General features: G+C 36.3%; 1 protein-coding gene across 4 annotated transcripts in view; it reads right to left on the bottom strand.

Annotated features, from left to right (window-relative positions):
• Positions 1–19,936, bottom strand: part of UVRAG (UV radiation resistance associated) — a 309,934-nt gene that overhangs the window by 162,668 nt on the left and 127,330 nt on the right. For all 4 annotated transcript variants that reach the window (XM_059188600.1, XM_059188612.1, XM_059188622.1 and 1 more), the window contains exon 7: positions 3,911–4,016. In XM_059188600.1, the coding sequence (XP_059044583.1) occupies positions 3,911–4,016 (106 nt within the window). The remainder of the gene's footprint in view (positions 1–3,910; positions 4,017–19,936) is intronic.

Genomic DNA, 19,936 nt, shown 5'->3' on the forward strand with positions numbered 1-19,936 from the left:
TTTAGGACTTTATAGTTTTCGAGGAATGCATCCATTTCATCTAGGCTGCTTAGCTTATTGGCATATAATTGCTGATAATAACTTCTAATGATTGCTTCTACTTCCTTGGTGTTAGTTGTGATCTCTCCTTTTTCATTCATAATTTTATTAATTTGGGCTTTCTCTCTTTCTTTTGGATTAGTGTAGCCAATGGTTTATCGATCTTATTGATTCTTTCAAAAAACCAGCTTCTAGTTTCATTGATACGTTCTACTGGATCGGAAGAATAAACATTGTTAAAATGTCTATACTGCCTAGAGCAATCTATACTTTTAATGCCATTCCGATCAAAATTCAACCGGTATTTTTCAAAGAGCTGGAGCAAATAATCCAAAAATCTGTATGGAATCAGAAGAGACCCCGAATCACTAAGGAAATGTTGAAAAACAAAAATAAAACTGGGGGCATCACGTTACCTGATTTCAAGCTTTACTACAAAGCTGTGATCACCAAGACAGCATGGTGCTGGCATAAAAACAGACACATAGACCAGTGGAACAGAGTAGAGAGCCCAGATATGGACCCTCAACTCTATGGTCAAATAATCTTCCACAAAACAGGAAAAAATATACAGTGGAAAAAAGACAGTCTCTTCAATAAATGGTGCTGGGAAAACTGGACAGCTATATATAGAAGAATGAAACTCGACCATTCTCTTACACCGTACACAAAGATACACTCAAAATGGATAAAAGACCTCAACATGAGACAGGAATCCATCAGAATCCTAGAGGAGAACATAGGCAGTAATCTCTTCGATATCAGCCACAGCAACTTCTTTCAAGATATGTCTCCAAAGGCAAAGGAAACAAAAGCGAAGATGAACTTTGGGGACTTCATCAAGATCAAAAGCTTCTGCACAGCAAAGGAAACAGTCAACAAAACAAAGAGGCAACTCAAGGAATGGGAGAAAATATTTGCAAATGACAGTACAGACAAAAGGTTCATATCCGGGATCTATAAAGAACTCCTCAAACTCAACACACATAAAACAAATAATCATACAAAAACAATGGGCAGGAGATATGAAGAGACACTTCTCCAATGAAGACATATAAATGGCTATCAGACACATGAAAAAATGTTCGTCATCACTGGCCATCAGAGAGATTCAAATTAAAACCACATTGAAATACCACCTTACACCAGTTAGAATGGCCAAAATTAGCAAGACAGGAAACAACATGTGTTGGAGGGGATGTGGAGAAAGGGGAACCCTCTTACACTGTTGGTGGGAATGCAAGTTGGTATAGCCACTTTGGAGAACAGTGTGGAGATTGCTCAAGAAATTAAAAACAGAGCTTCCCTATGACCATGCAATTGGGTATTTACCCCAAAGATACAGAGGTAGTGAAAAGAAGAGCCATCTGTACCCCAATGTTTATAGCAGCAACGGCCATGGTCGCCAAACTGTGGAAAGAACCAAGATGCCCTTCAACGGAAGAATGGATAAGGAAGATGTGGTCCATATACACTATGGAGTATTATGCCTCCATCAGAAAGGATGAATACCCAACTTTTGTAGCAACATGGACGGGACTGGAAGAGATTATGCTGAGTGAAGTAAGTCAAGCAGAGAGAATCAATTATCATATGGTTTCACTTATTTGTGGAGCATAACAAATAGCATGGAGGACAAGGGGAGTTAGAGAGGAGAAGGGAGTGGAGGGAAATTGGAAGGGGAGGTGAACCATGAGAGACTATGGACTCCGAAAAACAAGCTGAGGGTTTGGAAGGGGCGGGGGGGTGGGAGGTTGAGGGAACCAGGTGGTAAGTATTATAGAGGGCACGGATTGCATGGAGCACTGGGTGTGGTGCAAAAACAATGAATACTGTTACGCTGAAAATAAATTTAAAAATTAAAAAAAAAAACTTGTATTCTGTAGGACTCTTTGGAGAGAGCTTTGGAGCTCTCTCTAGAAGAGGTGCCACCCCACTGATTCATAAATCATTTGAAAAAGTCAAGTAGATACTCAAATTAACTGGGTTGAATTTTGTTATTTAACATGCTAGATTCATTTGTAAATCTAATATTTATTGAACCTACTATGTGTTAAGCACTCTTCTAGACACTGGTGAATACAGCAGTGAAGAAACACAGACAAAAACGTCTCCCCTCACAGAGATTAGAGAGATAGATAAATAAAATACCTATGTAAAATATATAGCATGTTAAAGGGTAATAAATACTATGGAGAAAAATATAACAGGGAAGGGAACAGAATGTACTGAGAAGGGTTGGTTTTAGGAAAGTTATATGGGAACTAGATGATGCCTAGGTTCACCTTCAGTTCAAAAATCAACAATTCTTGTCTAGGTTGACCAGGCAGCATAAAAACATACAGTGAACCTCTGAACCTGACCTCCTTAAACTCACAAATTCTATCACCTTGCTTGGTGTGTCACCACTTATATTTTAGAAAAATAGGATTAAACATACATTTTTCCATACTGAGACAAAACATATGCTGTCATTTAATGAAATAAGTAATTTCCCAGTCCTGCCTTGGGAGACGAAAAAAAGAAAGAAAAAAAGAAAACAAAAAACCCTAGCAATTTGTCCTCAGACAAGGGTTCTATAAATGTGGCATTTCTGTACACTACAGAAAGGCTTAAAATTAGCTGCTTTTTCTCCTTTTCCAATATATTTGTGGTCTGGCTTTTCTTCCTTCACCGAGGCTAAGTTAAAACAAGAGGTGGTTTAACAGCTTCTCCAAAACAGAAGAATTTCCTAAGGCAAGAAAAGTCAGATGGAAAAGCATTACTACTATAGCTATTATAGCTACCATATTTTGTATGCCTGCTCTGTGCCGGATACAGCATCAGACACTTTACCCATCAGGTTGAATTACATGAAACTGCCATTTATGGGTCAAAATCAGCAATTTTATGAAGTTTAAATACATTATCATCCATTCACTTCAAATTCCATGAGAGAGACATCTCTGTTGATGGTTAACTGTGCTGTTTTTCTATAGTTCATCTATTAAATTACTATCTCTGGCATATCTTCAAGATAATACAGAATATTTAGAGGTACAAAGGCCTTCTCCTAAGTTGATGGTGCTATATATGACAACTGGAAGATACTGCCTATCTAGGAGAAAACAAATACTTCAACCTTTTTTGGTTAGGACTTAATTTGAGGATTTGGAATTGCATTTTAACTATCATAATCCATAGCACAAATTTCATCAAAAGCTAACCATAGCCATGTGGCTTCATTTTGAGAAAAATTCAATTTATTAGTTATGCCTACTATTCTGCTTACAAAGACACAATCTTTATATCAAAATTAGTATTTTTGTCCACTAGAAAGAGTATAAAACAACCCCAAATTATACTAATATCTTAAATTCGTCTATTTGGGTTGGAATTTCTATTTCTTTGGAAATGCCTCATCAATCTTTCCCAAAAGGAATCTCTCCCAAGAGAGAACACTGTCCATAAACCAACCTATTAAGTCCAATCCAATAATTTAAAATTCATCTTTTAAAAAGGAGATTAGTCCCCCTAAAGTTTGTTTTGTTCTGTTTTTTCTTTCTGGCAGCTATTTCTTATTCACTATACAGTTCGCATCTAGAATTTACATTGATAAGACATTAATAAAATAACGTTTAATTATTTTCTAAGTAATTGTATGTGATCTAAAATTTCACCTAGCAGCAAAAGGCAGGCATTCTGCGTGTTAGATTACAGGAAATAGGAAAGTGTTCTCCAACATTTAAATGCCAACATAAGTCTCAACAAAACATTAAAAGAAAAAATAACTAAAGCTTTTTGAAAAAGAAATTAATTAATATAAGAAGAACATGATGATCACATTTAGAGACCAAGAAGTCTAAACAAGTAAATATATTTTAAAACCTACCAGTTCATTGCTTGTAGATGTGAGCCTTAGCTTTTCTTCAATTTCCTTTCCAATTTTCTGAACAGTTACCTGAGTCTGTTTAATTGCACACTGGGCTCTATGAAGCCTAGAAATAAAAGTTGCAGAAAAATTTAAGTGAGTTAACTATAAACTTTTAACACAGAGCAACAGATATAAATGGAACAAAATGAGGACAAAGTTTCCAGGATAAGCAGAACTAGGAATCAACTCAAACTGACCATTTCATAATTCCTTAGCATATTTATAATGAAATAAACAGCAATTACTGTGGACCTTAAAAACACCCTTTCTATTCCTGCCTGCCTGCCCACCTCTGATATACTGAGAGCTAAAATGGCAAACTCACAGGAGTCTGGAAGACACCTTAGAAAATAATCTAGTTGAGGGGTTCCTCGGTGGCTCAGCTGATTGGGCACCTGGCTCTTGGTTTCATCTCAGGTCATTATCTCATGGATCAAGGGATCAAGCCCACAGTCAGGCTCCACACTTGGCAGGAAATCTGCTTGAAGATTCTCTCCCGAGGTCCTTCCTTCAGTGCTCTCTCTCTCTATAGATAAATAACGTTTGTTTTTTGTTTTTGTTTTTCTTAAAGGAAAGAATTTGGTTGAATTCTATCATGTTACAAAGGTGAAAACTGAGGCCCAGAGAAATTAAGTGGAGTGCTAAAGTCACCAGGAGAAGATCATTGATAACAAAAAATATTACCTATGGGTATATACGAAGGAAAAAAAAAGAATTAACAATAATCCCAGTTAAAGTAGCAGTAGCCACTCTGAAACAAGAAACACTGAAAAAATTAAAAACTATTTTTCTTTTTTGCTTTCATTATCAGTTTGTGTTTTTCTTAGTCTGTTGGTTTCCAAATATAGCTTATATATTTCTTTATACATATATACAAATTGTCTTTAGTTTTAGATATCGTGATTTTCATATAATGAAAATGAATTTCATTATTAATCTACAAAACAACTAGTAGAACTAATAAGGTCACAGGATACAAGGTCAATATACAGAATTCATTATATTTCTATACATAGGTCTTTGTTTCACAATCACAATTCTGATCTCAAAAGGCTTTCATTTTTTTTAAAGAAATTAAGAAGCTGATACTGTAATTTATAAAGAAAAACAAAGACGCTAGAAGAGATAAACCCAGATACACTTTGTTTTATAAAACTACATAACCAAAACAATATGGTACTGGCATAATGATCAAAACATAGATTAATGGAACAGAGTAAAGGTTATATAAATAAAGCTACACATATATGGCCAACTGATTTTGGACAAAGGAATCCAGACAAACTAATGGAGAAAATAAAGTTTTCTAAACAAATGGTACCAGATAAACTGGCAAAAAAATTAATTTCATTCCCTACCTCACAGCACATGCAAAAGATTAATTCAGTGACAGCACAGTAAACATAAACCCTAAAATCATAAAACTTGTAGAAAAAATAGAGAATCTCTTGCAACCCTGGGGGAGGTAAAGATTTCATAGAGAAGGCATGAAAAGCACTAACCATAAAATTAAAAATAGATAAATTGGACCTCACAAAAATAAAAAATGTCTGTACATCTAAAGATGGCATTAAGAAAAGGATAAGCAGTCTGGGAGATAACACTTGCAAAACATCAATCTGACAAAGGACTGTGTCTGGAGTATATAAAAAACTCTTATAAATCAGTAACAAAAGATAACCCAATAAAAAATGGGCAAAAAAGTAAAATTCTTTACCAAGTTGACATAAGAGTGGCCAGTAAGTACAAGAAAAAGTACTCAACATCTTGGTCATCATGAACATGCAAATTAAAATCATAAGAAGATACCATTTTACACCTGCTAGGATAGCTAAAAGTAAAATAACAACACCTAATACTAGCAAGAATGTGCAGCAACTTGTATACATTACTGGTAAGAGTGTAACAAAGTACTACAATTTGGAAAACAGTTTCTTATAAAGTTAAACATCCATCTAACCCAGTATTTGTACTCCTAAGCACTTACTCAAGAACAATAAGAACATATGTCTACACAAAGATCTGTATAAAATTTTCATAGAAAACAACACAAATGTCCATCAAACAGAAGCATTAGTAAACAAAATAACGTATAATTCTACTCATCAATACAAAGGAAGACACACTGAATCACGCAACAATCTGAACTAATCTCAAAAGCATTATGTTGAGGGGCGCCTGGGTGGCTCAGTGGGTTAAAGCCGCTGCTTTCGGCTCAGGTCATGATCCCAGGGTCCTGGGATCGAGTCCCACATCGGGCTTTCTGCTCAGCAGGGAGCCTGCTTCTCTCTCTCTCTCTCTCTCTCTCTCTTTCTCTGCCTGCCTCTTCATCTACTTGTGATCTCTCTCTGTCAAATAAATAAATAAAACCTTAAAAAAAAAAAAGGCATTATGTTGAGTGAAAAAAGCCAAGAACAAAAAGTAGACCGTATGATTCCATTTATACACTGTTCAAGAACAAAAGCAATCCATGATGATAGAAATCAAGAGTTGCTGGCTGTCTATGTGGGGTGGAACTGACTGGTAGAAGACAGGGGAAACAAAGGGAATTCCCTGAGGTGATGGAAATGTCCAACATATCTTTCCTGGAATGCGGGTACATAGCTATATGCAGAATTTACACTTAGGATCTATTCATTTCACTGTGTGAATTTTACCTCAATTTTTAAAAATCATTCAATAATTCTAACCTGAAAGATATCCTATATACAAGGTGAACATTTTTAGGGATTCGATGGCGTCAGAAACCAACATCAGGAACACAAGCAAAGACATTACTATCTCTGCCTACATTATGATGATGATAATGATGATGATGATACTATACACCAAAAATATTCATGACATATTCTGTACTTTCAGAAATTGCTTGATAGTTATTGAGGATTTCTTAGATCATCTAAAATGGCCATCTAAAAGGGAACAACTTAGGTCATCTAGAAGGAAACAAGTCTTACTATAGCTAGATTACTCATGAGCTAAGTTACTCAAGCAACTTCCTCGAGGATCCTGTGGAATCCAACAGAGGTTACACTCCATCCTACTGCCTCTTGCACTGGGAATGTATATGTACACACTCTCTTGGTAGTAATACTCTCTTACAAAGTTGCTCTACAGAAATTTAAAAGCAAAGAGAGGCCCCTTGTCATGCAGTCCCAGCATATATCTCCAGTCTCATTTCCTGATAGTCCTTAATTTGCGTGCACTCAGCTCCCAGCAATTCTCCAAGCATATCATGCCATTTTTTTGTTTCTGTGCCTTTGAGTGAGCTGATCTATCTGCCTGTAAGTTTTCCCCATCTCTTAACAGATAAGTACACTCCTGAGTCCATTAAAAAGGCAGTTCAAGCACAATCGCTTCTTCAAAGACCTTTCTGGACTATTCCAGACAGATGAAGGCACTCCTTCCTCTGGAAATCTACAGCATTCCAAATACAAACCTCTAACAAAGATGACAGAACCACATTTTATAGCAACTGTTTATTTCCTTACTAGATCTCTCCAAGAAAAAAAAATCTCTTATTTTTATATACATTCTCAGCGCTTAGAACAGAATGTGGCACAAAAGAGGCACTCAAAAGGTATCTGCAAACTGCATGTCAACTAACGCCTGAACATAAAAGCTCAGTCCCAAGATTTGATTATTTTTTACAGGTATCAGTGGGAGAGTGAAAGATTATAGTGATAGTCTCTATATTTACAACTTTAAAATACGATATTCAAAGCAAAAAAAAAAATAAAAACTACTCATGTAAGTAAGGAAACATGCAATTTTTACTAAAAAAAAGTCATCAGAATTGTAATAATAATAGGCATTATCAACTCAGAGCAGAAATCAACAAAATAGCCTGTTACTTTAAAAGGGGGAAAATGCTGCCTGAAACTCACTGGTACTATGCAAACAACCTTGTCAAATGGTAAAGACTTTAAAAATAAAAATGATTCATGACCATAATTAATGTATGACTTCAGCTATTTGGCTCTCACTGCCCCAGACGCTTTCTGATCTTACCTTAGGGGCTTAAAACACACAGACAGAGTCACATTTCCTCCAATCTTCAGTGTTATCCAAATAGACTTTCAGAGCCCCTGCTACATCAAGACAGAGCTAATAATGTCCCCCTTTCAAACCCAAAAGAAGAATAAAAGTTTGATATGTTTAGGCTTTTAAACATAACATGGGGCATCCTGATTCCCCTGAGGGTGAGGAGGTGAAGAACTGACAAGGAAAGGAACAACTACTTTACTTCCAAACCAGCTAGACCGCTTCAAAGGACTGTTTCTTGATTTTGCAAACTATGAAATGGTACTATAAAGAAATACACATCATCTAGTCATCTGGTGGCAGGTCAAATACCAACACTAACACTGCCAAGCTGAAATAAACTCATTACCATGGGTTTGAGGAGGAGGGATCAAACAGCTGAGAGGCACTCTAACTGGAGCAAACAGATGCAGCCCTATTACTTAATATGCTTTGAGATAACAGTAAAATGGAAACTGGGCTCTAAAATAATGTTTTAGGGAAAGACAGTGCTGTGAATATAAAAATCTATGGAATAAAAGGCATTATGTTAAACAAATATTATATATTGAGACCATACCAATTAAATATTAACAATCATCTCAGTAAAGGAGAAGTTAGGAGACAATTTTTGTCCACTTAGTATCGATCATATCACATCTGAAATGCTGCATTCTATTTTTAGGTGAAATATGACAAATCAGAATCCCTAGAAAGGCAGTATACTTCCTTATGACATGTGGGAAGAGATAAAAAGGGAGAAGTAAATATAAGAAAAGACAGGTATCTATTAAGACAGATACCGTATCATTGATGACTTTGTATTTCATAGGAAGAAGCATAGATTTTTTTTTTCCTGAAGGAATTATGAAATCATTAAAGTTTTAAGTGAGGGGCGCCTGGGTGGCTCAGTGGGTTAAAGCCTCTGCCTTCAGCTCAGGTCAAGATCCCAGGGTCCTGGGATCGAGCCCCGCATTGGAGGGAGCCTGCTTCCTCCTCTCTCTCTGCCTGCCTCTCTGCCTCCTTGTGATTTCTGCCTGTCAAATAAATAAATAAATCTTTTTTTAAAAAAAGTTTTAAGTGAGAAAAGATTTAATTACATTTAAACTTTAGAAAGATCTTTCTTCCTAAAAGAAGGTAAACTGGACACAGAGGCAAGACTGTAAACAGGAAGGCTAGAGTGTGGTTATTATAGCTTCCTTAGGAAAAGTTTAGGCATTGCTCTAAATTAAAAAGGGAACAGGAATGTGTAGATGTGAAAAGTGAGAGAGAAGGAGAAATAAAGAATGATGCCCCAACTCAACAAAACAAAACAAAACAAAAAAGAATGAGGCCCAAAAACAAATTACCAACATCTGGAACACAAGGAAAGACATCACTAGATCTTATAGACATTTAAAGGGAATTACTGGGAAATTATGAACAACATGCCAAAAATTTAAAAACTTAGATGACAGTCAAATTGCTTTAAAAAATCCCAAGTTTCCAAAACAAATAAATGAATTAGAAAATCTGAATCGCCATTATTGGTTAAAGAAACTAAACTTGTAATTAAAACCACTTTCATGTACAAAACTCTAGGTTCAGAGAACTTCACTGGTATTATACTAGTTTTAACAAAATCTTTCAAAGAAGAGGAAACACTTCTCAATTTGTTTTATAAGACCAGTATAATCCTTATACCAAAACATGACAAGAACATGACAAGAACATGACAAGAAAAGACAAGTACCACACATGACTATAAATGCAAAAATCATTTAAAAAATGTTAGCAAATCAAATCCAGCAATGTATCAAAAGGATAATACACATCTTGCTCAAAGAGGTTTATTTGAAGAGTACAAGGTTAATTTACCACTTGAAAATCAATAATGACAAAATAAAGAAGAAAAATATGGCTATCTCAAAAGATGCCCTCAAAAAAGCATTTGATAAAATTCAATACCTGTTAGTGATTAAAAGCAAAACCAAAAAACCTTGGACAAACTAAGGGAAAAGGAGAGCTGGGCGCCTGGGTGGCTCAGTGGATTAAGCCTCTGCCTTTAGCTCAGGTCATGATCTCAGGGTCCTGGGATTGAGCCCCACATCAGGCTCTCTGCTCATCAGGGAGCCTGCTTCACACCCCCACTCCCCACCCCCACCTGCCTCTCTGCCAACTTGTGATCTCTGTCAAATAAATAAAAAAAAAAGGAGAGCTTACTCTGATGAAGAATTTATTTTTTAAAAATCTACAGCTAATACAAAAGAGGGACTTAAATGAAAAAACCTACAGCTAATATTAGATCAGGAGCAAGGAAAGGTGTCTGTAATTAAACTAATAAATAACTTTAGCAAGACTGCAAGATTCCAGATTAACATATAAAAACTTAATGGTATTTTTGTATCATATAAACAAATACTAGGTAACACTAATGAAAGATGTGCAAGGCCCATGCACTGTAAACTATAAAATATTGTTGAGAGAAATTTTAAAATCCCTAACAAATGGAAACATGTAACAATTATATGGGTTGGAAGATTCAGTGTTGTTAAGAAGTTAAGAGTCTCCCCTAAATCTATCCAGAGTAAAAACAATCCCAGCCAAACCCTTGCAGTCTTTTTTCTTTTAACTGACAAGCTGATTCTAAAGTTGATATACAAATATAAAAGTCCTAGAATAGCCAAGAAAATGTTAAAGAAAAACAAAGTTGAAGCTTACATTACCAGATTTTATGACTTATCGCAAAGCTAGAGTTTATAAAGTAATAGTTACAGAAGTCTAAACAAATAGATGAATGAAACAGAATTCAGAGTATAGAAACAAACCCATTATATAAAATAAATCTATTTTTTGATAAGGGAAAGAAAAATTTTGTCAACAAATGACACTGAAATAACGGATTTTGACATGGGGAGAAAATGAACCTAAATCTCTACCTCACATCATACGCAAAAAGTTAAACTGAAATAGATCAAAAACTAAATGTAAAATCTAAAACTATAAAGCTTCTAGAATAACATGTAGAAACTGTATTCATGAGCTCATGACCCTGGATTAAGCAAAGATTCTCTAAACAGGAAACAAAAGGTATTATTCATAAAATAAGAAGCTGATATAACATATTATAGCAACATTTGAAACTTCTACTTATTAAAAGGTATTATAGCAAAAAATAAAAATCAAGACAGAGAACAGGAAAAAAATGTTATATATATGTGTGTGTGTATATATAATCTCTATATATAATCTGACAAAGGATTTATATTTATAATACCCAAAGAATCTTACAAATCAATGATAAAAATAAAACTCAATAAATGTTATCAAAATATTTGAATAAACACTTCACAAAGGATATAAAAATGGCCAATAACATGAAATGGTGTTTAACTATTCATGATGGATTTAAAATTAAACTCAAAAGGTATCTCAAAACGCACTGTAACTGCTCAAATTTTCAAAATGACAATACCAAATGATGGCAAGAAGTAGAAAAGCTGAGCTTTCAAACATTGCTAATAGGACTGTAAAACTGTATAACTACTGAAGAACTGCTTGGCAATTTTCAATAAACTAAACATACTATCTATCATATGAGCAGGTAGTTCCATTCTGAAGTATAATAAAAGAATAAATAAATAAATAAATAAATAAATAAAATAAAAAGCGTGTGACCACAAAAGACTTCCATAAGGCTATTCCTTAAAAGCTTTATTCAGAACTTTAAAAAGTAGAAACAACTCAAACATTCATCAATAAGATACTGGGTAAGGAAATTATGGTATATGCACAGAAATATCACTCAGCAATAAATAAATAAACTGCTGATCTATAAAATAACCTAGATAAATTTCAAAAACTGTATGTTGAACAAAAAAAAGTCAGAAACTGAAAGAGTACACCATATGATTCCATTTATAAGAAGTTTAAGAACAGGAAAAGCTAATAATGAAGAGGCAGTAAGAAAAGGGTTTAACTCAGTCAGGGGTAGGAGTAAGGGTGTAAAAATGATTGGCAAAGGGGTATACGGAAATTTTCTGGATAATGGAATATATTCTATACCATGATTGAATGATGACAACATGGGTATGTACATTTGTCAAAACTCATCACACTGTACACTTAAATTCCCTGCATTTTACTGTATATAAATTATACTGCAAAGAAAAAATGGGAAAAATGATAGCTGGTATACAGCTTGGGGAATCAGGAAAATGGTGATGTTATTTACTGAGGTGGGAAATACAGAATGAGCAGTTTGAAAAGATATTCTACCTTCAGTTTGAGGTGCCTGTGTAATATCCAAAAGGAGGTGTTGAATATGACTTGAATATAAGAGTCTGGAGCTTAGTAGACTGATCTTGGCTGGAGACAAAAATGTGGCAATCATTAGCACACAGATGGTTATTAATGTTATGAAAGTGAATGAGATCATTCTGGAAGACTGTGAGAATGAAAGAGAACAGAGCCTAGAACAGAATCCTGAGGAACATCAATATTTAAGGGATTAGAAAAAAAAATTAAAAGCTGCAAAGAATTCTGACCAAGAATGTCCAGAGAAGTAGAAGAAGAGCTGGGAGAGTTGAAGTTACAGCAGTCCAAGGAACAGAACATCTCAAGACAAAATGACCACTGTCCTAACATCAAGTAACCTAAATCTCCTGATTTAGCAAAAAGAGCTTGATTAAAGCTATCTGGAATTTGTTCTCCTTTCTCCAAGTCCACTGCCACCGTCAACTTTCAACTAGCCAATACCCTGCTGACTGGCTTCTCAGTTTCTACACTTGTTCTCTCAATTCCATCTCTCCTTTGTACCAAAGGTAACCTTGTCACCTGGTCAGTATTATTGTAGCTTATCTGACCAAAGAGTCTCCAAAATGCCGCCTTATCAAGCTCTATGCTAGTCTGATATCACCCACATCATTATGCATGTTGCACCTGTCAATAATCTTGTGTGAAAGAAGAGAACAACCAGCAACACAGTCCACCCAGTACTCCGTGTTTCTCCTCTCACAGACTAACAGAGCTAAACCAGTTCTCATTTATGTTTTAATTACTGATGCTTTGATACATAGCTGTGACTAAATTCCCTTGGAGACAACTAGAAATATTACAATCTACAAATCTGTAACTTAAAAGATTAGTGCTGTCTAATGCAGCCATACCTAATCACTTTTCCTTTCTTCATCTCTACAGACACAAAATGTTTTAGATATTCTAGGTTCTCTAACAGCTAGTGTTTGTCTATATAGTTCCTATCATTATGTAATACACCTAGAGAAAGTTAACACATATGTTCTTCTAGTCATGTTTATAACACTTAGCATCAATGATAAAGATCTAGACACCGTGAAAGTCATGAATCACCACACTGCTCTGGAAGGGTTAACTGGCAGCAATATCACATTACACCAGTCTTTTCCCTCCCTCTCCTCTCTCCTAGTCAGTACCTAAATCTGTTGATTCTTCTTCCCCTATGCTCTTAACTCAACATTTCCTTTTCCTTATTCCCACTATAGGTACCCCAGCTTGGCATTAAAAAAAGGCCTCCTAGGTGGCTCAGTCGGTTAAGTGTCTGACTCTTGATCTCAGGGTCCTGAGTTCAGGACCTGCATTGGGTTCCAAGCTGGCCGGAGTTTACCTTTATTTTTTTTTTTTTTTTTTTTTTTTTTTTTTTTTTTTTTTTTTTTTTTTTTTTTTTTTTTTTTTTTTTTTTTTAAAGATTTTATTTATTTATTTGACAGAGAGAGATCACAAGTAGGCAGAGAGGCAGACAGAGAGAGGAGGAAGCAGGCTCCCCACTGAGCAGAGAGCCCGATGCGGGACTCGATCCCAGGACCCTGAGATCATGACCTGAGCCGAAGGCAGCGGCTTAATCCACTGAGCCACCCAGGCGCCCCCGGAGTTTACCTTTAAAAAAGAAAAAAAAGAGGCCTCCCTCCCTCTTTCTATCTCTGCCCTCCTCAATCCATTTGGAACACTGCCAGGAGAATACTCCTCCCCAAATACACATTTTAGTGGTGTACTATTTTGGGGGCGCCTGGGTAGCTCAGTGTGTTAAAGTCTCTGCCTTCAGCTCAGGTCATGATACCAGGGTCCTGGAATCGAGCCCCACATCGGGCTCTCTGCTCAGCAGGAAACCTGCTTCCCCCTCTCTCTCTCTGCCTGCCTCTCTGCCTATTTGTGATCTCTGTCTGTCAAATAAATAATTTTTTTTTAAATAGTGTACTATTTTTTTTAAAGATTTTATTTATTTATTTGACAGAGAGAGAGGTCACAAGTAAGCAGAGAGGCAGGTGGGGGGCAGGGGAAGCAGGCTCCCTGGTGAGCTGAGAGCCCAATGTGGGCCTTGATCCCCGGACCCTGAGATTATGACCTGAGCCAAAGGCAGAGGCTCAACCCACTAAGCCCTAATGGTGGACTATTAAAAAAAATCAAAACAATGAAATGGGGTCCAGGAGATCTGCCAACTCTTTAGTGATCAATAAGTAGGCTGACTACTGGCCCATTAGTTTCTTTGCTTGAGAACATGTGGAATGTATACTGTGGCTATTTACATACAAATTAACACTCAACTGTTTTAGCCTGGAAATTCAAAGTCAAATAAAATCTAGCTCAGGCACAATATTTGGTATTTAATATTATTAAAATCCTGGGGCCAAAATGAACATCTGGCACATAATACATATTTACATATTTAATAAATAATTGAATGAATAAACATTTATTTAGTGCTTACTATGTTGCCAGGCACTGGGCTAAAAACCTGAAATGTAATATTCCATTTAACCTTCGTAACAATCCATAAACTTCATACATTATCATTCTCATTCTACATGTAAGAAGCCAGAATCAGTATTCAAAACCAGGTTTGTCTAAGTCCAAAGCCCATGGGTTTTCACTGTTACCTATCTTCTACCCATAAACCTATCATTCCTAAACCAATCTTGCCATCATCTCCCCAACAAACTTCAGTATCAGTAATACTTTACATGTTAAATTAATTTTTAGTTTCCAAAGTCCTTTTTTTTCTCAGATACACTGGCTCAACTTTCTAAATACGCAGGTCTCAGTTTAATGCTCCTACCATACCAGGTTGCTCTGTGCTTTTTCTACCATTCTACTCACAACAGCCCTTATCCCTGATCTAAATCTGCTACTGCTTTCTACCCTACTACCTTTGCAGCAGGCAGAATTCCAAGATGCCACCAAGATTCCCAGCCCCTGGTATACTAGCCCAGTATCATCCCCTCCTCATGCATGTTAGCAGGACCTGTGACTATGATAGGATATTACTCCCAAGATTATGCTACTTTATAAGGTGAAGGTATTTGGAAGATATAATTAAAGTCCTAAATCCTGACTTTTAGTTAATCAAAAGGGAGATAAGCTGGTGTTATAAACTGAACTGCATCCCCCCCAAAATTCATATGTTGAAGCCTTAAATCCTAAAGTGACAATATTTGGGGACTGGGTTTTTAGGAGGTAGTTAAGGTTACCAGTGAGGTACAAGGGAGGGATCCAAATCTGACTGAATTAGTAGCTTTGCAAGAAGAGAAAGAGATAGCTATCTGTCTCCCTTCTTCCTCCCAGTACAGAACAGACCCAGAAATTTCTCTAGGAGAGGAAAAACTCGGGTGAAAGTCCAGGCATATTTAGTAGTTAACATTTGCTAAGGCTATACCCTTATCTGATTTGTGGTCTTCTTCACTGACCCTGGGAGCGTGGCTCTATCTGGAGTCTAGATCATGTAATAATCTGCTTACTGTCTTTCCCTGCAGCACTGGATTCCATATGCCTTGAAAACACAGTCCTATATCTTATTAGTATATATCCTCATATAAGCTTCCTCATAGTACCTGCTACGGACCTTCAATACATATTTCTTCTCTTCCTTCCCTCAGGAATAGGAAGGAGCCCAGAAGCACAGCAGACATTTAAACCCTCAAAGCATAGGAGACACTCAGTAAATAACAGATGACTATTTTAAGATTTCATCTGATTCTGTTTCTCCTAGATTGTATGAAATGTTGACTCATAAATTTACTCATGTTCTCCTATAAGTGTATCAAGCATAGAAAAACTCCTGGAAAAATACCTTGAGAACTTTTTTTTTTTCAAAGTTTGCAAATCACATAATACTAGAATACAAATTTCTAATTGTCAAATTCCATTTTATTTATTTATTTTTAAAGATTTTATTTACTTATTTGACACAGAGAGAGAGATCCCAAGTAGGCAGAGAGGCAGGCAGAGAGAAAGGGGGAAGCAGGCTCCCCGCTGAGCAGAGAGCCAGATGCGGGGCTCGATCCCAGGACCCCGAGATCATGACCTGAGCCGAAGGCAGAGGCTTTAACCCACTGAGCCACCCAGGTGCCCCGTCAAATTCCATTTTAAAGAATGATTTTTATAATGGAACCTAGGAATTCAGATATGTCTGCCTGGAACAAAGGTCTATCATTTCTCATTCTAGATATTAAATGCCTATCAACATAGCCTGAATTTTCCTAGCAGTCACATTTCACTGATTATTAACACTGATTAACTACTGACTTAAGGTTCTGTATCTTTTTTTGCTTAGGCTGTGCCCATATGTCATGCCTTCCTCTTCTAATACTGTTGGTTTTGGGACTCAAGTATAAGGCTATATTCTTATCCCAATTAAATCCCAATTAAATTTCATCTTGGAATTTAAGATGGGCTGAATATATATGTGTGTGTATGTATGTGTGTGTGTAAATAACTGAATGAATGGACATGTTCATAAAGACTAGACAAAACAGAGCCCTGTATCATGCCATTAGAAATTTCCCTCTATATTGATAATAGGCAGTTATAAATCTTCCTATTTTTTACTATCATCCAGATTATACTTCTTCATTTTGTTCCTAAAGGTTTCATTACATAGATTGTCACACAACTTCCTAGAGATATTGTCTGGATCTAAAAATCTAATTATCCTTTCAAAATGGAAACATGGGTCTGAGGTAACTTGTTCTTGTGAATGGTTCACTAAAGGGGAAGGGATTTAAGCTTCAATCTGATCGAAAGATAGGTAGAACAACTGTATGCAAGAGAACAGTCATTTTGAGTCCTGAGACTAGCTTTTCAAAATCATTAAAAGAGCAGAGTGCACTGCATGTTCACAACAGGAAGCAGGTGGTGTGCTAAAGCAAAGAGTCCATGAGAGCGCTGTCATAAGAGGCAGTCTGAGAAGGGTGATCAGACCCAAATTACTGTGGACTTTAACTGCTTGAGAAATCTTTTGCATTTCCACAGCACCTACAGCAGTCTTGGGCACATGGAACTCACTCAAATATTTGTTGATGGGTTTATTAAATATGATAGTTTCCCAAAAGACCAGAAATCTACCCCAAAGCCTACTTCTACATTCCTCCGTCTAGACCATACACATAGTTGAGAAGAACACATCGTCTCATGGCGATGGCATCAAATAAGACAGAACACTATTACTACTTATGAAATTAACACTCTCATGGAAAAGTAAATGGTAGCATCGTGGGTGGGCAAGTTCTACTGAGGAGAGTTAGGTGGTGTGAAAGCATGTGATAATGAGTATGTCAGGTCTAAGTAAGATGTATCCTCAAGAACAAACAACACTGATGTAGCAACAGTTACAGAACAATAATCAACTCTTCAGATTTCTAATTTACATCTTGAATAACTCGTTTCAGGCAAGAAGAACCACATTTGGCATAAGAGCAAGCTAAATCATTCCCAGATGTTTTCATAATACCATCCATGTGCTAAAATGCAAGTTTAATTTAAAATATATTCATTTTACAATAAACATACTTGAGGAAGTACATATAAAAGTACCTCAGAATTAGAAACAAGAAAGGGAACAAACTACACTAAGGGCAAAGTTTTAAAAATTAAAAGGAATACTATATAGAACTTTATGCCAATAAACTAAAAAAGCCAGCAAAAGTAAATGATTTTCTGGAAAACAATAAATTACCAAGTTGCCTCAACAAGCAGTTGAAGCCTGAATAGATCAATAACCACAAAGAAATTGGGAAGGTAACCAAAAGGAGGCAGAGGGTTTGCAGGCCCTGACGGATTTATGGGTGAGAACTACCACCTAAACCTAAATTATCTAAACTGTTTCAAATCATGGGAAAATACAGAGAGCCTCTCAATTCATTTTAGGCTGGGGTAGCTCTTACTAGTTTTGATTTGGGTAAGTAGAGCACACTAAAAATAAAGCTATATGCCTGCCTCATTCATAAAGAATTGCAAAATACTAAACAAAACATTAGCAAATCTAACCTAAACCTAACCTAATTAAAAATTATATCATAAGCAAGCAAAATTATCCTATGATTACAGAAGGTTTAATATCAAGCCTGTGTAGTTGTTTATTAATAGAAAAACAAAGAAGAAAAATTAGATTTGTTACTGAGTAAAATCCTTATACTAGGCATAGAAACATTTCTTGTTTTAAGACTTTATCCAAGAGTGTGAGAGAGAGAGCATGTGCGTGCACCTAAGTTGGGGGAGGGGCAGAGGGTGAAGGAGAGACAGAATATCAAGCGAACTCCATGCTGAGTACAGAGCCCAATGCGGGGCTCAATCCCCATGACTCTGAGATCATGATGTGCAGAAAATCAGGAGTCAGATGCTTAAGTGACTGAGCCACCCAGGTACCCTGAAATGTTCTTACTTGATAAAAGGAACCTATCAGAAAAATCTAGCATACAAGGTACTCAATGATCAACTACCAGAATATGAAGGATATCCTCCATGGCAAACTAAATTTTCTGTGTAGGACCATAAAAAGACCTCCCACCCTACCTGGTTTTCTGCAATGTTGCCTTAATATTTCTCCACCAAGAGGTGGAATCTATTTCTCTAGTCCTTGAATCTAGGCAGGCCCTATGACTGTTTTGATAAATACAGTACAGCAAAAGTAACTCTGCTAGTTCTAGGCATAGCCCTTAATTGGCCTACAAACTTCTACAACCTCTCTCTCAATACTCATCCTGGGGGAAACCAGCTTCCAAGTAAGAAATCTTACTACCCTGACAATGCCATATGTGAGAGAGCCCAAGTTAGTCACATAGAGAAGCTCCTTAAAGGAAAAGAAGACAGAGTCAGCCACTCTCCACTGTTCCAGCCATTCCACCTAAGGCACCAAACATGTCAGTGAATATCCGTATGTCCAACCCTTCAGATGACTTCACCCACTGGTGCCATTTGACTGCAACTGCCTCAAGTAAAAACCACCCAGGCTATGCTCAAGTCATCCCAGAGAACTCTGAGGATCTGAGGATAATAAATTGTCTTAAACTACTAAGTTTGGAGATGTTTTTATAATGTTACAATAGAATACTCACCGTGGAAGACTTAGTCAATCATAATAAATTTTAAGAAATAAGAGGTATACATTTAGAAAATAAGAGACAAAGCTGTTACTGGTTGCAAAAGATGTAATTATCTATATAATATACCCAAGAAAGTCAGTTAAAAACTGTTAGATTAAAAGTCTTCAGTAAAGTAACCATATCCAAGACCAGCATGCATAATCTAGAACGCCTTTTCCATTAACTTTATATGATATACCAAGCAGACTAATTGTTTCAATTTGTGAAACCACGGTACCAATGCAGTAAAAAAATATATGTGCACGAATGCACTGTTTGGTTTTGCTGGGCTCACAGTCATAGATCTCGCATCTTTAACCCTGGTTAACCAGTTTATAAATTTTCATCTTTGATCATGAGAAAGATGGGGCAAGAGGAATGTAGTTGAACTAGTATACATTCATTCTGAAAATACTGATTAAATCTCATTACTCACAGGCCTCTTTAAAAATAATCCACTGCCTCCACACAGCCTCTTCCACAAAATTAATGTTTCTTAATGTAAATTTCACTATGTTCTGCCATCTGTATAATCTCAAGATGATTCTTCTGCCCCTGTAGAATCTTTCTACTCTATTTATCTCTTTCTCTA

Source organism: Mustela lutreola, chromosome 1, assembly GCF_030435805.1.
Source record: "Mustela lutreola isolate mMusLut2 chromosome 1, mMusLut2.pri, whole genome shotgun sequence".
NCBI classification, from domain to species: Eukaryota; Metazoa; Chordata; class Mammalia; order Carnivora; family Mustelidae; genus Mustela; species Mustela lutreola.